This window comes from Camelus dromedarius, chromosome 4 (genome assembly GCF_036321535.1).
Source record: "Camelus dromedarius isolate mCamDro1 chromosome 4, mCamDro1.pat, whole genome shotgun sequence".
Taxonomy (NCBI): domain Eukaryota; kingdom Metazoa; phylum Chordata; class Mammalia; order Artiodactyla; family Camelidae; genus Camelus; species Camelus dromedarius.
This window is the reverse complement of record NC_087439.1, coordinates 95,684,736-95,704,747: the sequence shown is the minus strand read 5'-3', so window position 1 is coordinate 95,704,747 and position 20,012 is coordinate 95,684,736. Positions and strand designations below refer to the sequence as shown.

Sequence of the window (20,012 nt, the reverse complement as noted above, 5' to 3'; positions counted from 1 at the left end):
CCGTCTCCAGGAACTCTCAAGGAACGAACTTCAGGGCTGTCTTATTTTCTTCCTTTTCATTAATTCTAACTGCTAACTATCCACATACTTTCCTTCACTGTGCTTAGCTGAGCACAGACAGTGTGTGTTCAAACATCTGAATGTGAATTCAAACGCAAGACAGTGCGGTAAATCTGATTTAAATATATCATGTTAATTATTGCCCCCAAGCTGACTTTAACATCTATCCAAATGAAAAGTCGTAACATAGACATTAAAAGAGAAAAAGTGAGCGGAATTTACACACACAAGATCGCATGCTACAAAACCTGTGGTTTCTGAAGAGAGGTTGTGAAAGATTTAAATGGAAACCAACCAACGTCTCCTCTCTGGATGATGACAAAGTAGAGAATCTGCCGTCACCGCTGTAGCTGGAATTCTGAGCAGCAGAGAAAACAGAGTAAGTGGTGGACATGTCCTTAACACCCTCAGAGCACCACCTGTCCCCGTCAAAAGGCAAATCAGAAATCACACAACCCAACCAGTGTCAGTGCCCCGGGAATGCTGACGCAGCTGAAGAACCAGCAGACTCGACTGCAGCAGAAACTCTCAGCAACCAGAGGTTCTAAGCTGTGTTGATGTCTCAGTGATGCCGTGCGCTTTAACTATTATTATTAATTATTGACATTTAACTATTATTATTACTTGTAATTACTAAATCTCACAATGGACTGTCTATAACCTCTTAGTCTAGACCTTCCATATTACGTATCTTCTTAGGTAACTAAAATTCTATTTATTGCACAATTTTCATTCTTTCCCCACCCAGACCCCTGAGGGGTACTGTTGGGCCGGAAGGAGCTGCACCCACTCCCAGCTGAGAACCATCCACAGAATGCTGGGTCCTACAGCCATGGGGCGGCGTCAGCATGGCTTTATGAAGGTCAGATCCAACCAAGAGTCTGGATGGGAAGGCGATACATGTGACCTTTACAGAGGAAGGCATAGAACAGCACTTCTCCTCCCTGGAGGCTCTGGGTTCCCTTGTGGTGGAAACAGACATTTCTGTTCCCTTACCCTCAGTCCGGTCCCCTTATTCCTTCCCACAGACTGGTATTTCCCACATCGATGAGATTTCTCCTTCCCATCCAGTTTTTCCCCAAGCCCACGCTCACACTATCCCTGGAGTTTTCTGCGCCTGGGTTTTCCCATATAAGGTGCTGCATTAAATGTAGGTTATTTGGTTCTTTAATCATTATATTTCCTGATTATTTATTAAATCCATTTTATATCCAGTTTTGCTCTGTGAACAGTTTTATTATCAAGTTCTTTTTGTATTTGATTTCTAGAGGCATTACTTAGCTAAATCAAAGGCACACTTTCACCATTTCAACATGAAAACCAAAGATTGAAATATATGGATATTATGTACCACATAGAGCTCAATGTCACGCTGCACTGTCACAAACATGCTGCAAGGACATGGTCGGGATGTCCTAAAGGGGACTGTCGTGTTGGGTAGAAGCTGGACTAAAGAACTTCTCAAGTAACTTCCAGCTCTCAACTATGATTCTTTGTGATCAATATGGTGAGACTGTGCAATTAGGGTGAAAAGTTACTAATGAGTCAATATAACTTCAGGATTGCAGCTCTTGTCCTGTAATGCCAGCACTGAATACCTCGCAGGGATGCTGAGCACAGAAAGCAAAGCTGTCAGCATCCCACAAGCCCAGAACGGCATGTTGCCTGCTTCTGGCTGGGGGTGCTGCACCACCTTGAAGAGAAACATAACAGAACCAGAGAACGTCCAAAGGCTGTCAGTGCAAAAGGCAACATGAATAGGAACACGCAGCCTTCAAACTGGGAGGGTTTTTAGTCTGGGAATGAGAAAAACTTAGGTGAAACAGAAGTGAATGCAATCCTTAATAGGGACGGGAGGGTAAAACTTCATCAGATGGTTTCAGAAAGCTCAGGTGGGGTTATGTTACCCCTCTGAAACCTGAAAATATAATTTAAATGCATATATGATATTTCTTAATAAAATATAATTAAGACAAATGAAAAGAAATACTATTTTACACAACTAGGAATATTACTACAAGAAAAAAAAGGAAGCACATGGAAGAACAGGAAAATTTTAGGTAATTTAATGTATAAGTGATCAGCAGCGGGTCATGAAACTGAATCCAAATGCATCGAGTTTCGCCATGTGAAATCCCCAGCCACCTCCTTGAGAAATCCTAAAGCCTTCCTTCACTTTTCTCTAACTCCCCTGCTGCTGGTTCCTTCCTTCTCTCCCTGCAGAGCACCCCTCTGCACCTTTTCTACCTCCCGCCCCAGAGCTGTGGGCCCTCCCGGCATTAGTATTCAGGGAAACACGGGCTGGAATATGAGTGTCTGTAAAATTACACAGAGAAGCGGGGCACTGTGGAAACGTCGAATTTAAGAATATTTGAAAGCTGGATATACTTAATATACACAGTCTACACACGCACATACACTTGGGGCAATGAAACAGTGAAAGGGCTAATATTTAATTCCAGCCCTTTTAATACATCAGCGATTCCTTTCAGTATTGACCTCCCACACTTAGGATGTCTGAAGACTAACAGTCTAAGAATGCCAACCAGTTGAGAAACATTAGCTTTCATTCTATCATGGGCTCGGAAAAAAAGGAGGGAGAGAGAGAGAGAGAGAAACAAGAGAACAACTATAGCACAGAAAAAAAAACCAAAGAAGCTAAATTAAGCAATATTTTAAATAAGCTTTGCGGCAAACTGTTTGAATTCTGTGTCATGCAAATTTACTATACTGACCCCGCCAGATCTTCTATTCAGGGACTGGGATCCATATAATTCTCCATCATAACCATTTGTCTGTTTCAGTGAAGAAAAGGAGAAAAACTGGTATCAGTGCAGAAAGGAAGACACAGGGACAGACTGGCAGGGAAGACTTAGCCGGGTGTGAACTGAGCTTGGGGGTGGAGCGGAGCGACAAGCCCAGGGGAGCACCCGGCCTGGCCAGCCCCCCAGCGCCTCCGCGCTTCCCACCTGCTTGCTGCATCTCAGGAGAAACCAGCGGAACTGGGGGCTCTCACTCGGAACTAAGTGTTTACCGTGGCGGTATAGCCTCTGTCTTAGCTTCTCATTCATCCAGTCTTTCTACTTTATTTTTTAAAATGAAATCTGAGGACCTATTTCCTAATCTCATAATTTGTTCTCCTGAGAATGATGAACTTAGCCGTCCACCTGCGTCCTTTCTCTTCTGAATTCCGAGCCAGAGCCGGGCTTTCTAGAACAGCTCTCCTTCACCTCTAAGAGAACTTCTGCTGATTCAAGGTAAGAGCTGACAAGTGTCAGGGACATAACCAGCTCTCGAGACGGAAAGAGGAGGAGAGGTCCAGGCAACTGCTAAACATGGAAGGAGATGCCGGGGGCCCTGGACGTGGGTCCAGATTCCAAGTAGAAGCTTTGTCACGTGACCTGACGCAAGCTGTTTAATCCCCGGGAACCTCTCCTTCCTTGGCTGCGAAAATGTGCACAGTAACGCGTACTTTACTAGGCCACTGTGAGGATTAAACCTGATCAAAACGGGTGTCCCCAGTGCCCAGAACGGTGTCCTTGTGCAGGACGTGCCAACTGGCTGGATCCGTGAACACGTGTGCACGGCCCCGAGCACTTTGGAAGAACGGATTCATTTCCTCGTTCAAAGAGCCAGGCACGTAACGTGCAGCCGGGGCGTGAATGAAGAGCCCCCGACGGGGGTTCCAGACAGATTACACGTCCAGACCCATGGAGCCTTGACTGTGGGACTACTTCCTTGTGTTACAGCTCAACAGCGGGTCCATTTCAGGTTTCTAAATGAAAAAGAGTACGTAGAAGTCCTTCAAAATCAAATCTGAAAGCTCAGTGAGTCCATTAAAACATTTCTGAAATAAGCCTGATGGTAAAAAAAACCTTTGGAGACGGGCAGGAGTTTTATTCAGCCTCATTTTCTTTTTCTCTCTCCACTGAAGAGAGTTATTTGAAATAATCTTGCCCGCCCAGGGCTTGTACATTTCAGACCTCCGCCTTACTCCTTTGACATCTGTTCAGAAACTAGTTTCCAGAAAAAAATTAATATAATATTGAGGGTTAACATCAATTTTAGATGACTTTTACTTTGCTAATAAATAAGGAAGAAAAATGTATGACATGATATACACCCTCTGGCTTTCCACTGCTGCTTAAAAAACACAGACCGCTTTCGAGGAATTTTCCCTTTTGGTCTTCTCATTCTTGAGTTTGGCCCGCAGCACAGAGCAGAGGGTGGGTGGAGGCTGGCACATAATCCCTCATCTGTCTGTCTCTCTTGGCTTTCCATGAATATGCAGGAAAAACCTTTATTCTGAAGGCTTTGTTGGGGGGAGGGTGTAGCTCAGTGGTAGAGCACATGCTTAGCATGCACGAGGTCCTGGGTTCAATCCCCAGTACCTCCTCCAAAAATAAATAAACAAGCCAAATATCTCCCCCTAAATTTTTTTTTTAAATAAATTGAAAAAAGAAAAGATCGAGTGAAAGCTTTGTGGAACAGCCACACTTCTCTGTTGTACTGAAATTCTTTCATGGAGAATACACTCCTACGACATCCCCCCAAACCTACATTCCTCACTGACAACAGCTCTGCAGTGAAAAGGCCTTGGACCTTCTTAAAGAACGCCACCCACTTTCCCCTCTCAGACAGTTTTCCTGGGCTGTATTTAGATGGAGGGAGCTGTTTTGAGGTGGCATAGCAGGGTAAAGAGTTGAAAATTAACTGCAACAGCATGAGAAGCAAAGCCCACTGAAGGCACACCGACTTCATCTTAAGTCAGGTCTCTGATGCTCAGTTAGCTTTGCTCTACGGAATGTGCTTTTCCCAACATGCCTCCCTGCACAGAGCACCTGCACTGCGGTCACCTGGGCCCCGTCCTAGGGGATCAGAACACCTGGAGGCCCAGAAATATGCATTGTAACAACCCCCCACCCCGCCGGGGAACTTTATACACAGTAACACTGAGAAACACTGCTCTAAGACAGCACAAAGTAAAGAAGACATTCACAGCAATCAGCGTTTTCTAAAAGAAGATAAGTAAGCCAGAAGAAGAAACACTCTCTCAAAACCAGTTATTCTCATAGTAATTTGGGATTAGTCAGCTAACAACCACCACGCAGTGCTATCAAAGCATCCACCAGCTTCACATGTGACCGTGCAGCAGTCAACCATGCAAATTAATAGTTCTAGATATTTTTCTACTGAGTCAAAAGACAGATCACCTTCAAAAGCATTAGAGGTGGGGAACTAAATAAGAAAGGCAAAAATCAAAGCTTTCAAGTTGGCCTCACAGTGGAGAAGAGCAGCCCCCAGGACACTCAGGGACAAGGGTGCTCTGCAGGCGTGTGGCCCTGTTGGTTACCATCTTGAAGGCTAACGTACATTTCAAGAACAGGAATTCGCGAAACAATTTTTCAATGCAGTGGAATGAACGAAGCACAAAGGCCTTCTGGAAAAAGGCCTCCAAGTGGCAAAGCACGTAATCTGCTACAATAGCTTCAGTGCTGAGCCTCTTCAATGCCGAGCGTGGTTAAGGCTGAGATTAAATTCCTCCTCCTTTTAGAGGCATTTAGGCTCACAGGTTTTCAGAAAGCATACGGTGCGGAAACTCCTCTAGACGGAGCAAGGGCAATTCTGAATTTAAATCCAAAGGCTTTGTTTTTGTTACTGGAAGAGAGTCTTTCTCAAAGAGCACCTTCTGGCCAAACAGCCAAATTGGACATTCTATTTGAACGGATGCAGATTAGGAAAATGATACATTTTTCATTAGATGAAATGACTTTAAAGCTAATCTTTTAAGGAAAAGTAGAGGCATTCTTGGGAATTCTCGATCTGATTTGAGGCCCCTGGAAGAAGACACCATCTTTTCCATCTTAGTATCTGCGGCTGCCGGCCAGTGCCTGGCAACCAGTGGTGCTCCCGGACCGCCTGGTGAGTGAGGCGTTCAGGCACCCACACCTGGGCTCCTGGGCCTGCCCGCAAGGACCAGAGCTGCACCCAGGGGGCTCTGGGAAGAGGAGTGCTCACTCTGGTGGGTGCACCTCCCTCTTGCTCTCAGTCCCCAGGTAAGGACTGGTGGACGGCACACGTGTCTGTTCAAACAAAGACGTCCTTGGCTTTCTAGACAAATACCCATGAGATTAGTGGAACACCATAGGTTATTTTATCTGCCACACAACACTGTTAGGATCACGCCACAAAGTCTCTCCAACTATCTCACCCAGGCGTAGGGTCCCCCATACTCCAAGTCAGGCTGAGACTGGCAGTAAAGATGGAAAAGAAAAACAACAGGAAATAGTTGCCAAAAATCAATTAAAAAGCTCAGTAAAACAGAAAAACATAAAACACAAACCAGGCAATCTGGAAAATCTTAACAAAATTACATTTTTTTCAAGACTTCTTGGATCTCATGTGCATTGACAAATGCAATTACGTTAGAATGACGGCTACCATAAAATCCATTAACATTAAATGAATTTCCCTCCATGGCAAATGTTGCTATAACCCATGAAATCTGAGGCAGTTTGAGCGATCCCATTTCCTCCTCTGCTAATAATTTTATTTATATTAGGCAAGAGGTGAACAGATGCAGCATACTCAATCTTTTAAATAAAGAAAATTAAGAACGTAGGTTATCTCAATCTAGATCTTCTGAGAATGTGCATACGAACACCAGGAAAGTAAAATTTCTTCCATTTTTAAGGGTTTATCATCACTGTCAGTTGAATGAAGAAGGCCTGTGTTTTGAGAAAGTCAGGAGACAAAATATATGGTTTTTGAACTTTGCAAACTAAAGATTTCAGAATATTGAAATGCATGAAGCACAGGGACAGACCGAGGAGAGACTCCTGCAGCGGGGCAGTGGGAGCCTTGAGCTTCCGGGCCCCAGAGGGGCTTGGGGGATGGATGCTGGCCCCGGCCCTGAGCAGGCCTCCTGTGAAAATGAGGAGGTTTGACTCTCATCTCCAGGACCCAAGTTCTCAAGGTCTGTGGTTTCTGAAGAGAGTTATTTCTTTAGATGGAGGGCATCACGGGCAAAATTAGTGTAGCCAACCACCGGCTAGCAACAAAAACCGCATTTGCTCCCGACTTTCCGCTTTCTCCCTCTCTCTTACTTACATCCTCACTGGGGACCTCCCCTAGAAAACTGTGTATCCTGAAACAAATAGGCTGGACATCTTGGCGAGGTGTGGTGTCCAGCACAGAAATTTAACTCATTTCTGGTTAAAATCGTTGAAAATGAAATAAATGCTAAAAACACCCTAACAATCACTAGTAGCACAATAATTTAAAACTCTCCGGGGTCAGGAAACCTTCTGAGAGGCTTAAAGTGACAGGTTATTCTCCTAGAAAAATGCAAGTACATACAGAATCTCAAAAACAATTTCAAGGAGGATCACAGATTGAAAATGATAATTTGATAGAGATTTGGGTTCTTCCTCCAAACTCTCTCCTATTCTCTCTTGAGCCTGAATTAATCAGGTTTGCTTTCACTGCATCAAAGCTCCCCTGTCCAGCTCACCAACGTCCACGATGCTGAGAACAACGGTCACGCGAGTCCTATGCTCACGTGATCCTCCCCTCCTTGAAAGCGTATCTTCTTCACTTGGTTTCAAGGACCCAACCTTCTCCTAGGCCTGCTCAGCAGCTGTAATTTCAGTCTGTTGTCTACAGATTCTGCAAGATGAGTTTTGCGTTGATAATGTTTCAGTTGCATAAATCTTGCTTCCTTTTGCGGGAATCAGGTCGGGAGGGTCTATGAGGAAGTTACAACCATATGGCGAGGGAGAAAGTTTCAAACAGCAAGGAAGCTCTTTAACTGACTTCACCGCTGAACTGTAACTTTCTGGCAAAATCACTATGGCTCTGCTTTTGGCACTGCGAGGACAATGACAGTTAACAGCATAACTGCAGTGTACAGCTGTCCTTCAGCATCCACGGGGGACTGGTTCCAGGACCCCCACAGACACCAAAATCTGCGATGCTCAAGTCCCTTATAAAACGGCATGGTATTTGCACATAACCTACGCACACCCTCCCTGAAAGATGACTTTCAGTCATCTCTAGATGGCTTATAATACCTAATACAAGGTAAACACTATGTGAATAATTGTAAATACAATGGAAGTGATACGGAAACAGTTGCCAGTGTGACAAATTCGAATTTTGCTTTTTGGAATTTCTCCCCTGCTGCATAGCCTTGGGCGTGTCATCTAACTTTTTAGTCTCAGTCTTTCAATAATACGAATTTAGTATCTACATTGCAAGGTTGTGAAAATTAAGCAGAACATAGTAGAAGCACCTAGAACATAAAAAAAAAAAAATTCAGCCTGTGGTTGGCTGAATCATGCGGAAACTGGCACAAGGGGATACGGAAGGCGGACTGTGTCACCTTCACGGTTTACTGTTATAAACAGCCAAAGTAAATGCCCATTTCGTGCGTATATAAAGGAGGTCCAGGAGTGATAATGCTTTAACCGTCACGGTGATTAAAAACGAGACTTCGGCTGTATCTAGTCCTTCAGTAAAATAGAGCTGGCTACGCTGAGACCAAACTATTACCAGCAGTGAGATGCATCTCTAACCCAATGCTGAACTAAACGGACATGCGCAGATTAATTTACTGACTCAAAGAACTAAGCAAAAGAACAATTTCACTTCCCAATGTTTTTAAGTATAATTATGAAGGTTTCGGGAATGTTTGAGGGAAAAGTGTGCATTTGTGTTCATCAACCATCAGCCTCTCAGGGATGAAGCGCTTCCATTCCAGCTGATGAAAGGAAAGGCTCCTGAAGCTGACTGGCCCCGGGCCGGACGGAGCCAACCTGCTCCGATTCTCCTCCAGGCAGCCTCCCACAGCTTTCAAGGGGCTGCACAAAACATCGCTGAATAGTAGTTAATTTAACTCTTGTGCTGCTTTAACCGGGATTCCAGTTTGCTGGGCAGCATGTACACACACAGGCACACGGACTTCTGTCAGGGCAGACCGCGCCCCGTGCCTCCACGCCCCCTTCATCCCACCACGAGATGGCGTAGTCAAAGCAGGCAGTTCTGTGATGTGGACAACGGGGGAAAATGGTGACTTCCACTCTTGGGGGAAAGACACAATAAAAGTGCCTGTGTGTGTGTGTGTGTGTGTGTTGCTTTCTTTTTTTTTTTTTGGCGATGGGGAGGTAATTAGGTTGGTCAGTTGGTTGGTTGGTTGGTTGATTTAATGGAGGGACTGGGGATTGAGTCCAGGACCTCGTGCATCTACCTTCCCCCAACAAGTGCTTATGCTTATTAATAATCTCTCTACACAACAAAAAACATCCCAACATTGAATAGATTTTAAAGAAGCATCCCGTCAGTGAGACACTGACTGTGAGGCCACAGGATAACAAACAAGAACTGGAAGGCAAGGACGGAAGGGCGTGAACCTGGACACAGACTGGACCATGCAAACTCAGCCATCCTGTTACTGACCCTCAGGCTTCCACGGCTACCCACTGACATGCGTTCATCTTCATCAGAAGCCTAGTGAGAGAAAGGATGAAAACAACCATGAGGAGACAATGTGACAAACACATAGAAACCACGTCCAGCTCTCAGAGGGCAGCGGCTGAGCCCACGCTCAGCCGTGGGCAGATCAGCCCCTCTGAAAATCTCAGTGGACGTGAACCTAGGTCTTCACCAGATGGGCTTTGCTTGTGCACCTCTGTCTAACAGAGGGCTGCCTCTGGATTATGTGGCTTCAAATTAATTTCATTGAAGTTGTGGAGTTTACTTGGCTGGTAACCTACACATACAGACCTTAATGTTTATTACTCTGCAAATCATTCGTGGGTATTCAGTAGCAAAAAGAAGTTCAAAAACTGTCATGAACACATTAACACTCAGAAATTTTTCAAACTTAGGTCAAAATGCTAAAAGCTGAGTTCACAGTCTTTGTTTAGGTAATGGTATCAGTGTTAGTTAATTTCTTTCATAAGATATATATATATATGGACAGAGAGAGAGAGAGAGAGAGAGAGAATTTATGCATTTCAGCCATGCAAACCCGTGGGTAATGAAGGGGCCCAGTACTAACCGATGTGTTCCTTCTGGATCTACGTGAGTAGCGCTCACTGTCTTCCTACCAAAGCAACAGAGGAAACAGCACAGAAAGGTCAGAGGCAGACACAGGAGAAGCCTTCCACAGTCCCATTGCGTTGTAACACAGTATCTCTGATGTGAATGTCAAACAAATATTTTCTTTGCTTTTGCATAAAGGCTTCAATTGTAACACTGGGGGAAATATTTTCTGCTAAGGGTGGGGACGGAGGACTTCAGCACACAAATTACTAACATATTTCATTTTGGCTTTAAAAACAAGTGGGTGTTGAGTGAGAAATTGAGTGAGAAATTTTTTTTCCCTAATCTATAATCTGATCCATTTAAATCGACCTATTTTTTTCCCCTTACATTCAGAACCTTATTCTCTTCAGGAAGCAGAAGAGAAATCATTTCCTTAAGAGAGCTAATAAGGATGTCAGCCTCTCTACCGTTTTTTGTGCATTCTAAGATGCACACAGTTCTTTGCATTTGGACATCTCTGAAGCTGGGGCACATCTTAACTTTGATTAAAGTTGCTCACAATTTTAATTAGCAACATTTTTTTCCTTTCTCAGTGGTATAAAAAAACAATGACACATCTTTTAACTGTGTCTTAAGATTTGATAAAAATACATCTGCCTGTGCCATATAAGCCTAAAATAATGGTTTACGCTTACCAGAGGTTGAAGTTAATAATTTTTTAAATAGAGGGACTGTGTGCTTTTTCTATTTTCAGCAACTATTCGTCTATGTTTACACAGGTCTCTAAGCTGTTAGGAGGTAATTTATACACCTTTAGATTATTTCATGCATAAGGGACATTTAAGAGGACATTTCCACACTGGCCAGGTTCTCAAATGCTACATGATGTCAACAAGGTGACCAGGACGGGAAGAGGTGGATGAATTCCTAAGAGAAGGAGTGAAGCCGTGTCTCTCGGGACCAGTGGGCAGCTGGCGGAATGCCCCCTCTTCTAGAATCTCCCATTGTGGGGTAACACCTCCTCCGGGAGGCTCATAAGGATGGGCATCATTAGGGTGAGGGATGGACCAGCTTTTAACTGACTCTGGAAGACAGGTAAGCGGTGCCAGGGAATGGTGTGAGAAGGTCACGGCACTTTCTCACCAAACAAGAGTGGTTTCTCAGGCACAGCGGACGAGGAGGGGGGGTACCCAACAGCGAAGGCGGATACGGTCGTGATGAGGGTGACTGGGCAGCTGACCACAACCACGAGTGAAGGAAACAGAGCTGGGTCCCCACTAGAGCTGGCTAGGTGGGACGGTCACCGGAAAGTTCACGCTGGGGGACGCCCACCTAAGGGTCCCGAGTGCAGAGTCCTCTGCAGGGGAGGTCGGGAGGCGGTGGGGGTGGGGACCCCCACAAACGCTGGCCTGGAGACTCCAGGAGCAGCTGCTACTGAACAGACCTGACAAAGCGCCTGGCCGGGGCCGTTTCTAACCAGGCTCCCCGTGGGAGGTAAACCACCAGGCCAGACGCAGCAGTCCCTGGAAGGAAGCCTCCCAGTATTGGATTAGGGGCAGCAGGAACCTAGCATGGAATTAACCCGGGCGAGAATCGCATCACAGACCCTTTAAGCTTCTGAAAGTCATTTTCAAGGCCTACCATCCATTGCTCGATGTCACCCCACTTCGTATCCAGCCCGTAGTATTTCTACAGACAGAAAGGAAAGAAAATTAGGCAAGAAGTGAAACGGGAAGTGTGTTAGACACTGTTCTGACACGCATTTCCAAGTGCTGCCCAAGCCACCCGCGGAGGGGAGCAAGCCAAGGCGAAGCCGGGAATAACGCGGCCGGGCTCTGCGGAGGCAGCCGCCCCCCGGGAGGCCTGGGGCCCCATCCCGCTCCCTCCGGGCAGGACAAGAGGGCCCAGGACAGTGCATTCCTGGGGCGAGGGGCGGCCTCCGTAGAGACCAAGAATTTCAACTGAGCCCAACAGCATCTCAAGCCCCTCTGCAAAGCGATTCATGCCTTCAGAGCCATTCTCCTGCAAGAATAAAACACTGTTTAGGAGAAGCAGAAGCTGACAGCCATGCCCATGTTGCTACAACAGGAACGCGAAAACCAGAGGAAAAGCGGGAGAAGCTGTGTGATGCCCCTAGGCTTCTGGTACGCTTGCTCCAGCTACCTGATAGTGGGGCTAAATTTAGGCCCCGGGAATGCCCGCACTGAGGCTGTCTTCACAGCACGCCACTCAGCAACTCGGCCAAGCAGTCTGCTGCAGAAGAGGTCCTGGCCCAGGGGAGAGACACTGCATTTGGCCTTTTCTTTTGCTAACACCCCCAGGTTTTATCCTCGCTTGTCTAAACCACGATGGCCCAAGTTAAAATTAGAAAAGCAGATTCAGTGGCTACTATTATTCCTAAATACAGCAATCCCGCATTTAGGTGGGAAGCCAGGTGTGGTCTCAAACAACGGGGCTTTGCTCTTGTCCTCACCTCTCCCTCAATTTCCAATCAGAAAATCAAAAACAACCAGCCAAACCTCCATATCGTAAAACACGGATGAGAGTTCCCTCCTGCAAGTTAAAAGCTCATCACTGGAAGGAAAAGTCTGGATGTGAGAAGGACAAGCCAATTTCTGAAGCTGTTTTACAATTACCAAAGCACGCTGCGGCTGTGTCTGGTTGTTTCCGTTTACTCTGAAGGCTGGCCAGGTTTAACCTACATGGCTTTCCGATGGTCTTGCCCCTTCCTCTTAGAGATGGTGGTAAGAAGAAAATTGGAAGAAGAAAATTAGGAGGGAGAACCTGGCAACTCTTTAACAATTCCACCAGTAAGAGCTCAAACGTCAAGAGGACATAGTCTTTTTCTGTAAGTCCCTTTCCTGAGGCTATAAATCGAGAAAGGGAATAAAAGCAAGCACTGCCCCAGGTCATGTTTTAATATCGGTTTAAGTGAAATGCCACAGCTGACAGCTATCTGGGACCCAATTCACGTTCCCCCAACTCGCGCTGTCAAATTCCAGCAGGGGACGTGTGATGCCGTCAACCCTCCCTGGACCCTACGGCTTAGTCACAAAGACGGAAAGAAAACGTTTTGTTTTTAAAAGGAGGGAGCCTACATAAAATCGCAGAAAGTAAATTCCAAAAGGTGTGTCATTAGTTTTTCTATTTCCAAATTTTCCTTTTTTTTTTTTTTTTTTTGCCGATTCTATACCTCTATCAAATCCTGCATCGCTCTTTTTTTATGATAAAAGTAAGACACAGCGTGGAACGGCTTTCGTCGAGTTCACAGATGGCCGTGTAAACAGCTGCTGGAACTGCAGCTGCAGGTCCTCTCCTTCCGTGGAGGGAGGACGCCCGCAGGAACAGTTAGTGGGGTCAACCAGCAGTCCTGGGGTGAGCGAGGCGGCAACACGGCAAACTGCAGAAAGTGCGCAAGATTTCAAACGGAAGCCGCGATGATTAGCCGGTGAGTCATGCAGAGGGAAGCGAGAGCCGCGCGGGTGCAGAAGGCGCCTGACTTTCAGAAACAGCTTTGATTCAGCAGAAGAGAGACGTGATGCCCAAGAGCCAACGGGCCGGCAGAGAACCTTACTGCCTCCTTTCCCTTTTCCCGGGTCTCAGAGACAAGGAGAGCCTTCCCTTCCGGGCTGCACATCTTTACTATAAACGTGTGTACCCGCCTTTACATGGAGGGCGTCCTGAGCTCCCTCCAGTTTTACCTGGTATACAGATGGCTGTTCTGACAACGTGCTAATGGCCTATCCCCGGGGAGTTAGAAAGAAGAAAACAGTCTTGACTCAGCCCAGACGGGAATGACTCAAAGTGGAAGGGACAGATGAGAGTCCCCGGTCTAGGCTTCAGGCAGTGATGTCCTGCTCCGCCGGTTACCGTGACGGCCCCCGGCTTCACCTTTTACCTGGTAAACTCCCACCTAGACCCTTGCTTTGATACACATTTCCAAGGGGACCCTGCAAAAACTAGCCACGTACAAAGAGATCCTGGCACCTGCCTAACTGGTTTCTTGACACTTTGGGGGACAGTAGTTATGCAGAGTGAGGGGGGCAGGAAGGAGAGGCAATTTGGAACTGGAGCTGGTAAAGCAATCTAAAGACAGAGTTTTAAATTTACTGACATAGTGTGTTTTAAGGGCCTGCACGTTCTAATCTATGAAATTAAGTCTCCTTGTTTTGATTTTCTTAGTTTCTCTAAAAGACAAATATAGTTCTTCTTTATCTGTAAATTTGTAAAATAAATTTTAAAAAAAACTATTATAGACGTCCTAAGTAACAACAATTCATTCATGGGAAAGACTCACTGTCTACACTTTCTATAAATTCTCCGGGAACCGCTCACACTTTCCTTCATTATTGCTGCATCAGGAGTCAGTGACGGTGTTTTCTCTTTATTTTCTGTGTCTGGCCTGCCCACTGCCCTTGCTTCTAAACCTCAGCTGCTTCTACAAAACACTGGAACAGAAACAGAGATGCATGTTAGCACTCTGAACACTGGGGACAGAAAAGACAGGTCTGTTCTAAGCTATTGGATTTTATTGTTATATCATCTCTTTTTTTGCTCAGATTTTAAAATCAGTATGTAATAGTCTCTTATGGATGGCAATACGCACTGATATTTTAAATGTCTTCTAAGAAAATTATATGAAAGGATAATCTTCCTGTTTAAATATCTGATTTCAAAAGGTTTTTCCAAATTCTGAAGTGGGATTTTATTTTGTCTTAGAGGATTTTTTAATTTCTTGAGAAACATGGGGATGGGACAAGCAGTTCGTACAGAAGTGTGTGCGGACGGCTGCTTTTCATGGTGACCTGAGCATTCCTGTTCCAAGCAACTGACAGGCAAAGCAAAGAAGCAGTAAGAACTTGCATGTGTTTTCAATCAAAGGCGTTATTTCTGAAAGGTGAGCAGGCCCTTGGCAAGGGAAAAAGTGCATGCACATCAGGAAGCAAGAAGGAAGAGCCTACCTTTTGAACCTGATAGATCTATACAGGACAAAAGAAACGGAGAAAGAAATATAAAATCCAATTACAAAAGTAGAAACATCAGAGAGAAGAGTTCTGTAAATACTCAGATATGTGAATAAAAACTAGTAAAATATTAATTTAAAAAACTCTTGACGTCTCACTGAAGTGCTTCATAATTTCGTAACATTTTACATTCTATACGTTAGGTGTATTGGTGAAACACAGGCATTTCCACGTGCGTCTACAAGAACTGTGCTACCATTCTGATGCAGAAGTTTGTATAATCTGTTATTATTAATGGGAAAAAGACATTCACCTTCAATTTAAAATTTCTTTTCACAGTGATAAAAGTTTAACAAAACAAAAGTACAGAAATTTAATTGGAAAGTCAACTGGTCAAATTCACAAACAGTGAAGAAAACTGCTTTTATGTTCTGATTCATGCAGACAGAAATAAAACCAGGAAAGTTCCAGCCAAGTGGAATGACTACTAGACTATAACTGAAAAAATTTTAAAACGCTTATTCTCATACATGTTAGTTTGCTCTAGAGATTTCTCCTAATTTTGTAGTAAATCCCTGGGGAAGATGTACCTCCTTCATCCATTCATCCCCTCAATTCATCCATTCACTCCACAAAATTTTTACTGAATCAAGCATTGTTCAAGGCGTTGCCACAACGGTAAGACCTGAGACTTGGTGCTTCCAGTCTTATTTGGGTATGCATGGATGGATATATCCAACACTGGGACTATATTAAATGTTGTACCTCCAACAACGTTTATCAGGTCAGTAGCAACAAAAGAGATGCATCCTGATTAATCATCGTATCACCTGGTCATCGTACTGCCATTTTTTCCCCATCAGTGTAGGTTCTCACACAAAGTGAAAGGTTCACTTGCATTTCCCGAGTATCTACATATGCTCCTTAATGAGTCTATTAGAAAGGACTCATCCTTATAAACCCCTCAAAGCACAGCTAACGCTGTTGGTTCTCGCCACCTGCAGGCGAGAAAAGCCATCCTGGAGAGTGTGGGGGCTGCTAGGGAGGCGGGGGCTGCCTGGGCGGTCTGAGGTCTGCAGCCAGCCCGCGGCCCCCTTGTCCTCGGGGTGGGCACGTGGCTCACCTCCCCGCTGTGTGCGCTCTCCATGCTGGCGTTGGAGGGTCCCAGGCACTGGTGTGGCTTCAACCACAACCCATCTCTGAAACCTGCCGATGGAGTCACTAGCTTCCTGCTCTCCTGAGCCCCCAGGGACAGTCACTGCTCTCCAGGCATTCACAGGCTCTGTCCGCCTGCAGGGCTGATCTCCTTGTCAAGGAAACCCTTGATCCTGCTTGGAAGCACCTGTGCAGAGGTGGGGTGGCTCGCCACCAGATGGAAACAGGGATGGTGTTTCTCAATTTTTACACCAAAATATAAACCCTACTACTTAAACACTGGTCTTCCAAAGCATATTCATTTCCACTTATTCAACAACTTAAAATGCCAGTGCCCCAGGCTATCAGATTGTATAACCTCAAATTGTGGTGCTAGGTCTAAGAATAGCCAGGCCCAGCGATGTGATATGCAATGATATGCAAAGGGGAGGCTGAGGAGTGCTGCCTGCACACCGTCCTCGGTCCTCAAAGCACAGCCCAAACCTGCAGGCTGGCCTCCCTCCTCCCTCCAGAGGCGCACACACACGGGTGCACACGTGCTCCCTCCCCCAGCCCTGGGCACGGGTCACGTCAAGAAACAGCCAGATGGGGGAGGGTCTAGCTCAGGGGTAGAGCGCATGTTAGTGGGCACGAGGTCCTGGGTTCAATCCCCAGTACAAGGAAGGAAGGAAGGAAGGAAGGAAGGAAGGAAGAAACAAAAAGAAAAGAAAAGAAACAAAAAGAAAAGAGAAAGAAAGAAAGATAAAGAAAGGAAGGAAGGAAAGAAAGAAAAAGAAAGCTCTTTCCCTCTGTTACAGAGTCCCCCACAACGTAAAATCTCATGAGTGCATATGTAAGAAAGAAACAGATGAACAGCTGCTGACTCCCTGTTCTCTGTCACCCTCTGGCTGACACAATGGCTCGTTCTGTGTTTATATATAACGTGCCTGGAATCAGCAGCAGGGGAAAAACTGGTTTTTCCAGGTCTGCCTGCACTTGCAGAGTGCCGGGGCTCCATGCACGCTCCGGTCCAGCCGAGCGCCCACGCTCTCAGCCGCCTCTAATCCCGGGGTAACACGCGGAATCGGCCCCTTGGGTTGACTGTTGACTACATACATGATTTGGGGGCAGAAGGTGTACCAGGAAGACCACAAGCTTTGCAGTTTTTCAGTTCTAGATTTGAATCCTGGCTTGGCCCCTTTCTCAGCTTCTGGGAAAACTGTCTAATCTGTCTGAAGTCTGTTTTTCTTACCGGTCGATAAACTCGGACAGATCCCCCTCACGGACTGTGCCGGTACCCAGGCTCACGCTGCCACGTGCCAGGGGCTCCAGTGTGTCCCAGCCGACCCCCACGGCCCCACCCCAGTCCTCTTGGACTATTAATAAAATAAACACCTATTTTATTATAAACCTTTCAAATCCCTTTTCTGAGGAAGCAGACATAAACTTTAGATGGCCATGCTCTCCTGTCCCAAAGATGCTAAATTTACGATAGCGAGTCTGTCCTCAGTGTGAATCGTTGCTGCGGGGCGAACAAATCAGTACAGCCCGCAGGCCAGGGCCCGGGCCTCCCTCTCCATCCTCCAGCCCTTCCGAGATCTGGCTCTCATCCCCCAGGACGCCTTCCTGCCTGGCCCGGCTCTCCAACTGGCAGCTTCTTCCTTCAGCGTCCACGCTCGCTGTGCCGAGCGGAGTTCGCGTCTCTGTTTCCTCCCTGACACGTGCAGGGCTCCCACCCGCGGTGTCATCCCCCACCCATGGTTCACAGCACGGGGCTGGGCCATCACGACTGTGGTCTGCTCCTGAGGGAGGGCTGAGTTCCGCCCAGAAGGCGCCTTCCCTGTCTCCCTGCCTGTCGTGGGCTCACAGCAGGGAGGACGAGGCGTTCTAAGGAACTTGAATTGTGATGAAACATTTTCATCCCCATGAACCACCTCAGTGTCATACTGGTAGAATAAAGAACTCCAGGATTCTCACGCCACCTACCAACCAAACGACACTTGGTTTGTTTGACCAAGGGAGGCAAACTGTGGCGTTTTTTTTATCTGGGTTCCCAGGGTTTAATCAGATTTTCTCTGCAAAGGCCAAGGTCCCTAACAGGCACCAGACACCCGAGGGCAGGCCGCGCAGCACAGGGGCTGGGCTTGAATCTCAGCTCCTGCGGGGCTGCGTCATTTCAGTCCTCGGGGCTCCGCTGCCCTGTGAGTGTGGCGGGGCTCCCAGGGTCTGGCCGTGCGGCGGGGGCTGGTGGGGGAGGACCTTCCACACAGTCACGTCCCTGCTGACATCTGATGCCCATTTAACAATCCCAAAATTAACTGGCCAGGACTTAGTTTCCCATCCTTGGGTAGCAAATGTGTTTTTGCTGCTCAAAATATTGCAACAAAAATGCACGAGTTCAGCAACAGGTTACTGTCATGCTGCAGAATTAAAATGGAACAGAAGGGGACTTCCTTCGACTCAAAGGGAGAAAGGCCCATCAAATAGATGGTTTCTTACTTAGCTTAGCTCCTCTCAACTTTTATTTTCTAAATTAAGAAATTCTGCCAAAGAACACTGTGAGTAGTACTCTGGTTATGTTATCAACTATATATTTAATTCAATTCTGCCCATAATTAAAGACAGAATATATTATAATTTGGAAGACAGATATATACACACATACCATATAATTCATTTGCACCGTGGTTTTGTAGAAATTTTACCTTTGTATTTTTGGTGAGAGTAAGGTTCTCTTATTCGTGAGACGAATGATAAATGATTACTAACACCACCCTGAAAACCAAAGGCAGGGCCCCTGACAGGTTCACTGCCATCTCCTCCCAAGACCAGCTCCAACAGCAGAGCGGAGGAGACAGCCACAGGCCAGCAGAAACACTCCCCAGCAGGGGAGGAGGGCGCAGAGTGGGAACTCAGTCAACTGTGGCAAAAATCTCGATGAGTAACAAAATGCTCTGGAAAACTCTTCCTATAGCGCTTTTCAGGCCTTGATATAAAAAAGGCTGGGGGCTGCAGAAGCAGGCGAGCGCGGATGAGCTGCTGTGAGGGCGGGGCTGCCGGCGCCGGGGGCTGGAGGACGCAGCACCCCCCCACCCCAAGCACTGTGACCAAGCAGCTGCCATAACCCCAGGCTTCCATGGCCGCTTGGCTTCCAGAGTGGGGAGGGGCTGGCTGCGTCCTGCTCACACAGGGGCGGGGAGCTACTGAACGTACAGGAATCAGGGTGATTCCAAAACCCCAGGTGACAGCGGCTCAGACAGTGGGTGGCCAAAGGTCTACAAAACAACCGGATCCATCCCCTTCCTCCACCTCGCAGTCCAAGCACCTCTCCCCAGAGACTTTCCTGAAAACGTCTCTTAGCATGTCCTGTACTAATCACCCCTGGTCAGGTTCAAGTTCAGACCCCAGAGTTTGTTTATGGACGGGTATGAACCCTTAGCTGAGGTGACAGGGGAGGGGAGGTGCTGCAGGTGCCTTAGGAGCTTTCAGCCCAAATGTAAAGCCCAAACAGTTAACATGGAAATTCAGGAATCTCTACCTCCAGTTTTAAAATGATGAATCTGATTCCAGGGGGGTAGTGGGGAGGGAATAAGAAAATGCCGAATCCATGCTTGAGTAAATTAAGAGGAAAAAAAGGCACAAAAAAATTAAAATACCATACTAGTTCTAGAGGCAAAATATCATTAAAAACTAGAAGTTACAACCATGTGTGTATTTCCAGCAATGAGGGAGGACGTGCTGGTTGATCTACTTTCAAATGTTTGTTCAGCCTTCGTTCACGTGTAAACGCAGGACCAGTGATACTAC

The 20,012-nt window shown here is 46.3% G+C and overlaps 1 protein-coding gene across 26 annotated transcripts in view; it reads right to left on the bottom strand.

Annotated features, from left to right (window-relative positions):
• The window catches only part of LRRFIP1 (LRR binding FLII interacting protein 1), a 142,934-nt gene that overhangs the window by 43,667 nt on the left and 79,255 nt on the right, over positions 1–20,012 (bottom strand). For 9 of the 26 annotated variants that reach the window (XR_010380746.1, XM_064485319.1, XM_064485317.1 and 6 more), the window contains exons 3-9: positions 15,069–15,086; positions 11,749–11,796; positions 10,121–10,165; positions 9,517–9,567; positions 6,272–6,310; positions 2,796–2,855; positions 356–418 (exon numbers count right to left, since the gene is read on the bottom strand). The exons of 5 other annotated variants lie outside the window; for them this stretch is intronic. Coding sequence is in view for 20 of the 21 variants with exons in the window: in XM_064485319.1 (XP_064341389.1) it covers positions 356–418; positions 2,796–2,855; positions 6,272–6,310; positions 9,517–9,567; positions 10,121–10,165; positions 11,749–11,796; positions 15,069–15,086 (324 nt within the window). In the remaining variant the exon portion in view is untranslated. The remainder of the gene's footprint in view (positions 1–355; positions 419–2,795; positions 2,856–6,271; positions 6,311–9,516; positions 9,568–10,120; positions 10,166–11,748; positions 11,797–15,068; positions 15,087–20,012) is intronic. 12 more of the 26 variants (XM_064485307.1, XM_064485308.1, XM_064485314.1 and 9 more) reach the window with 7 other exon arrangements.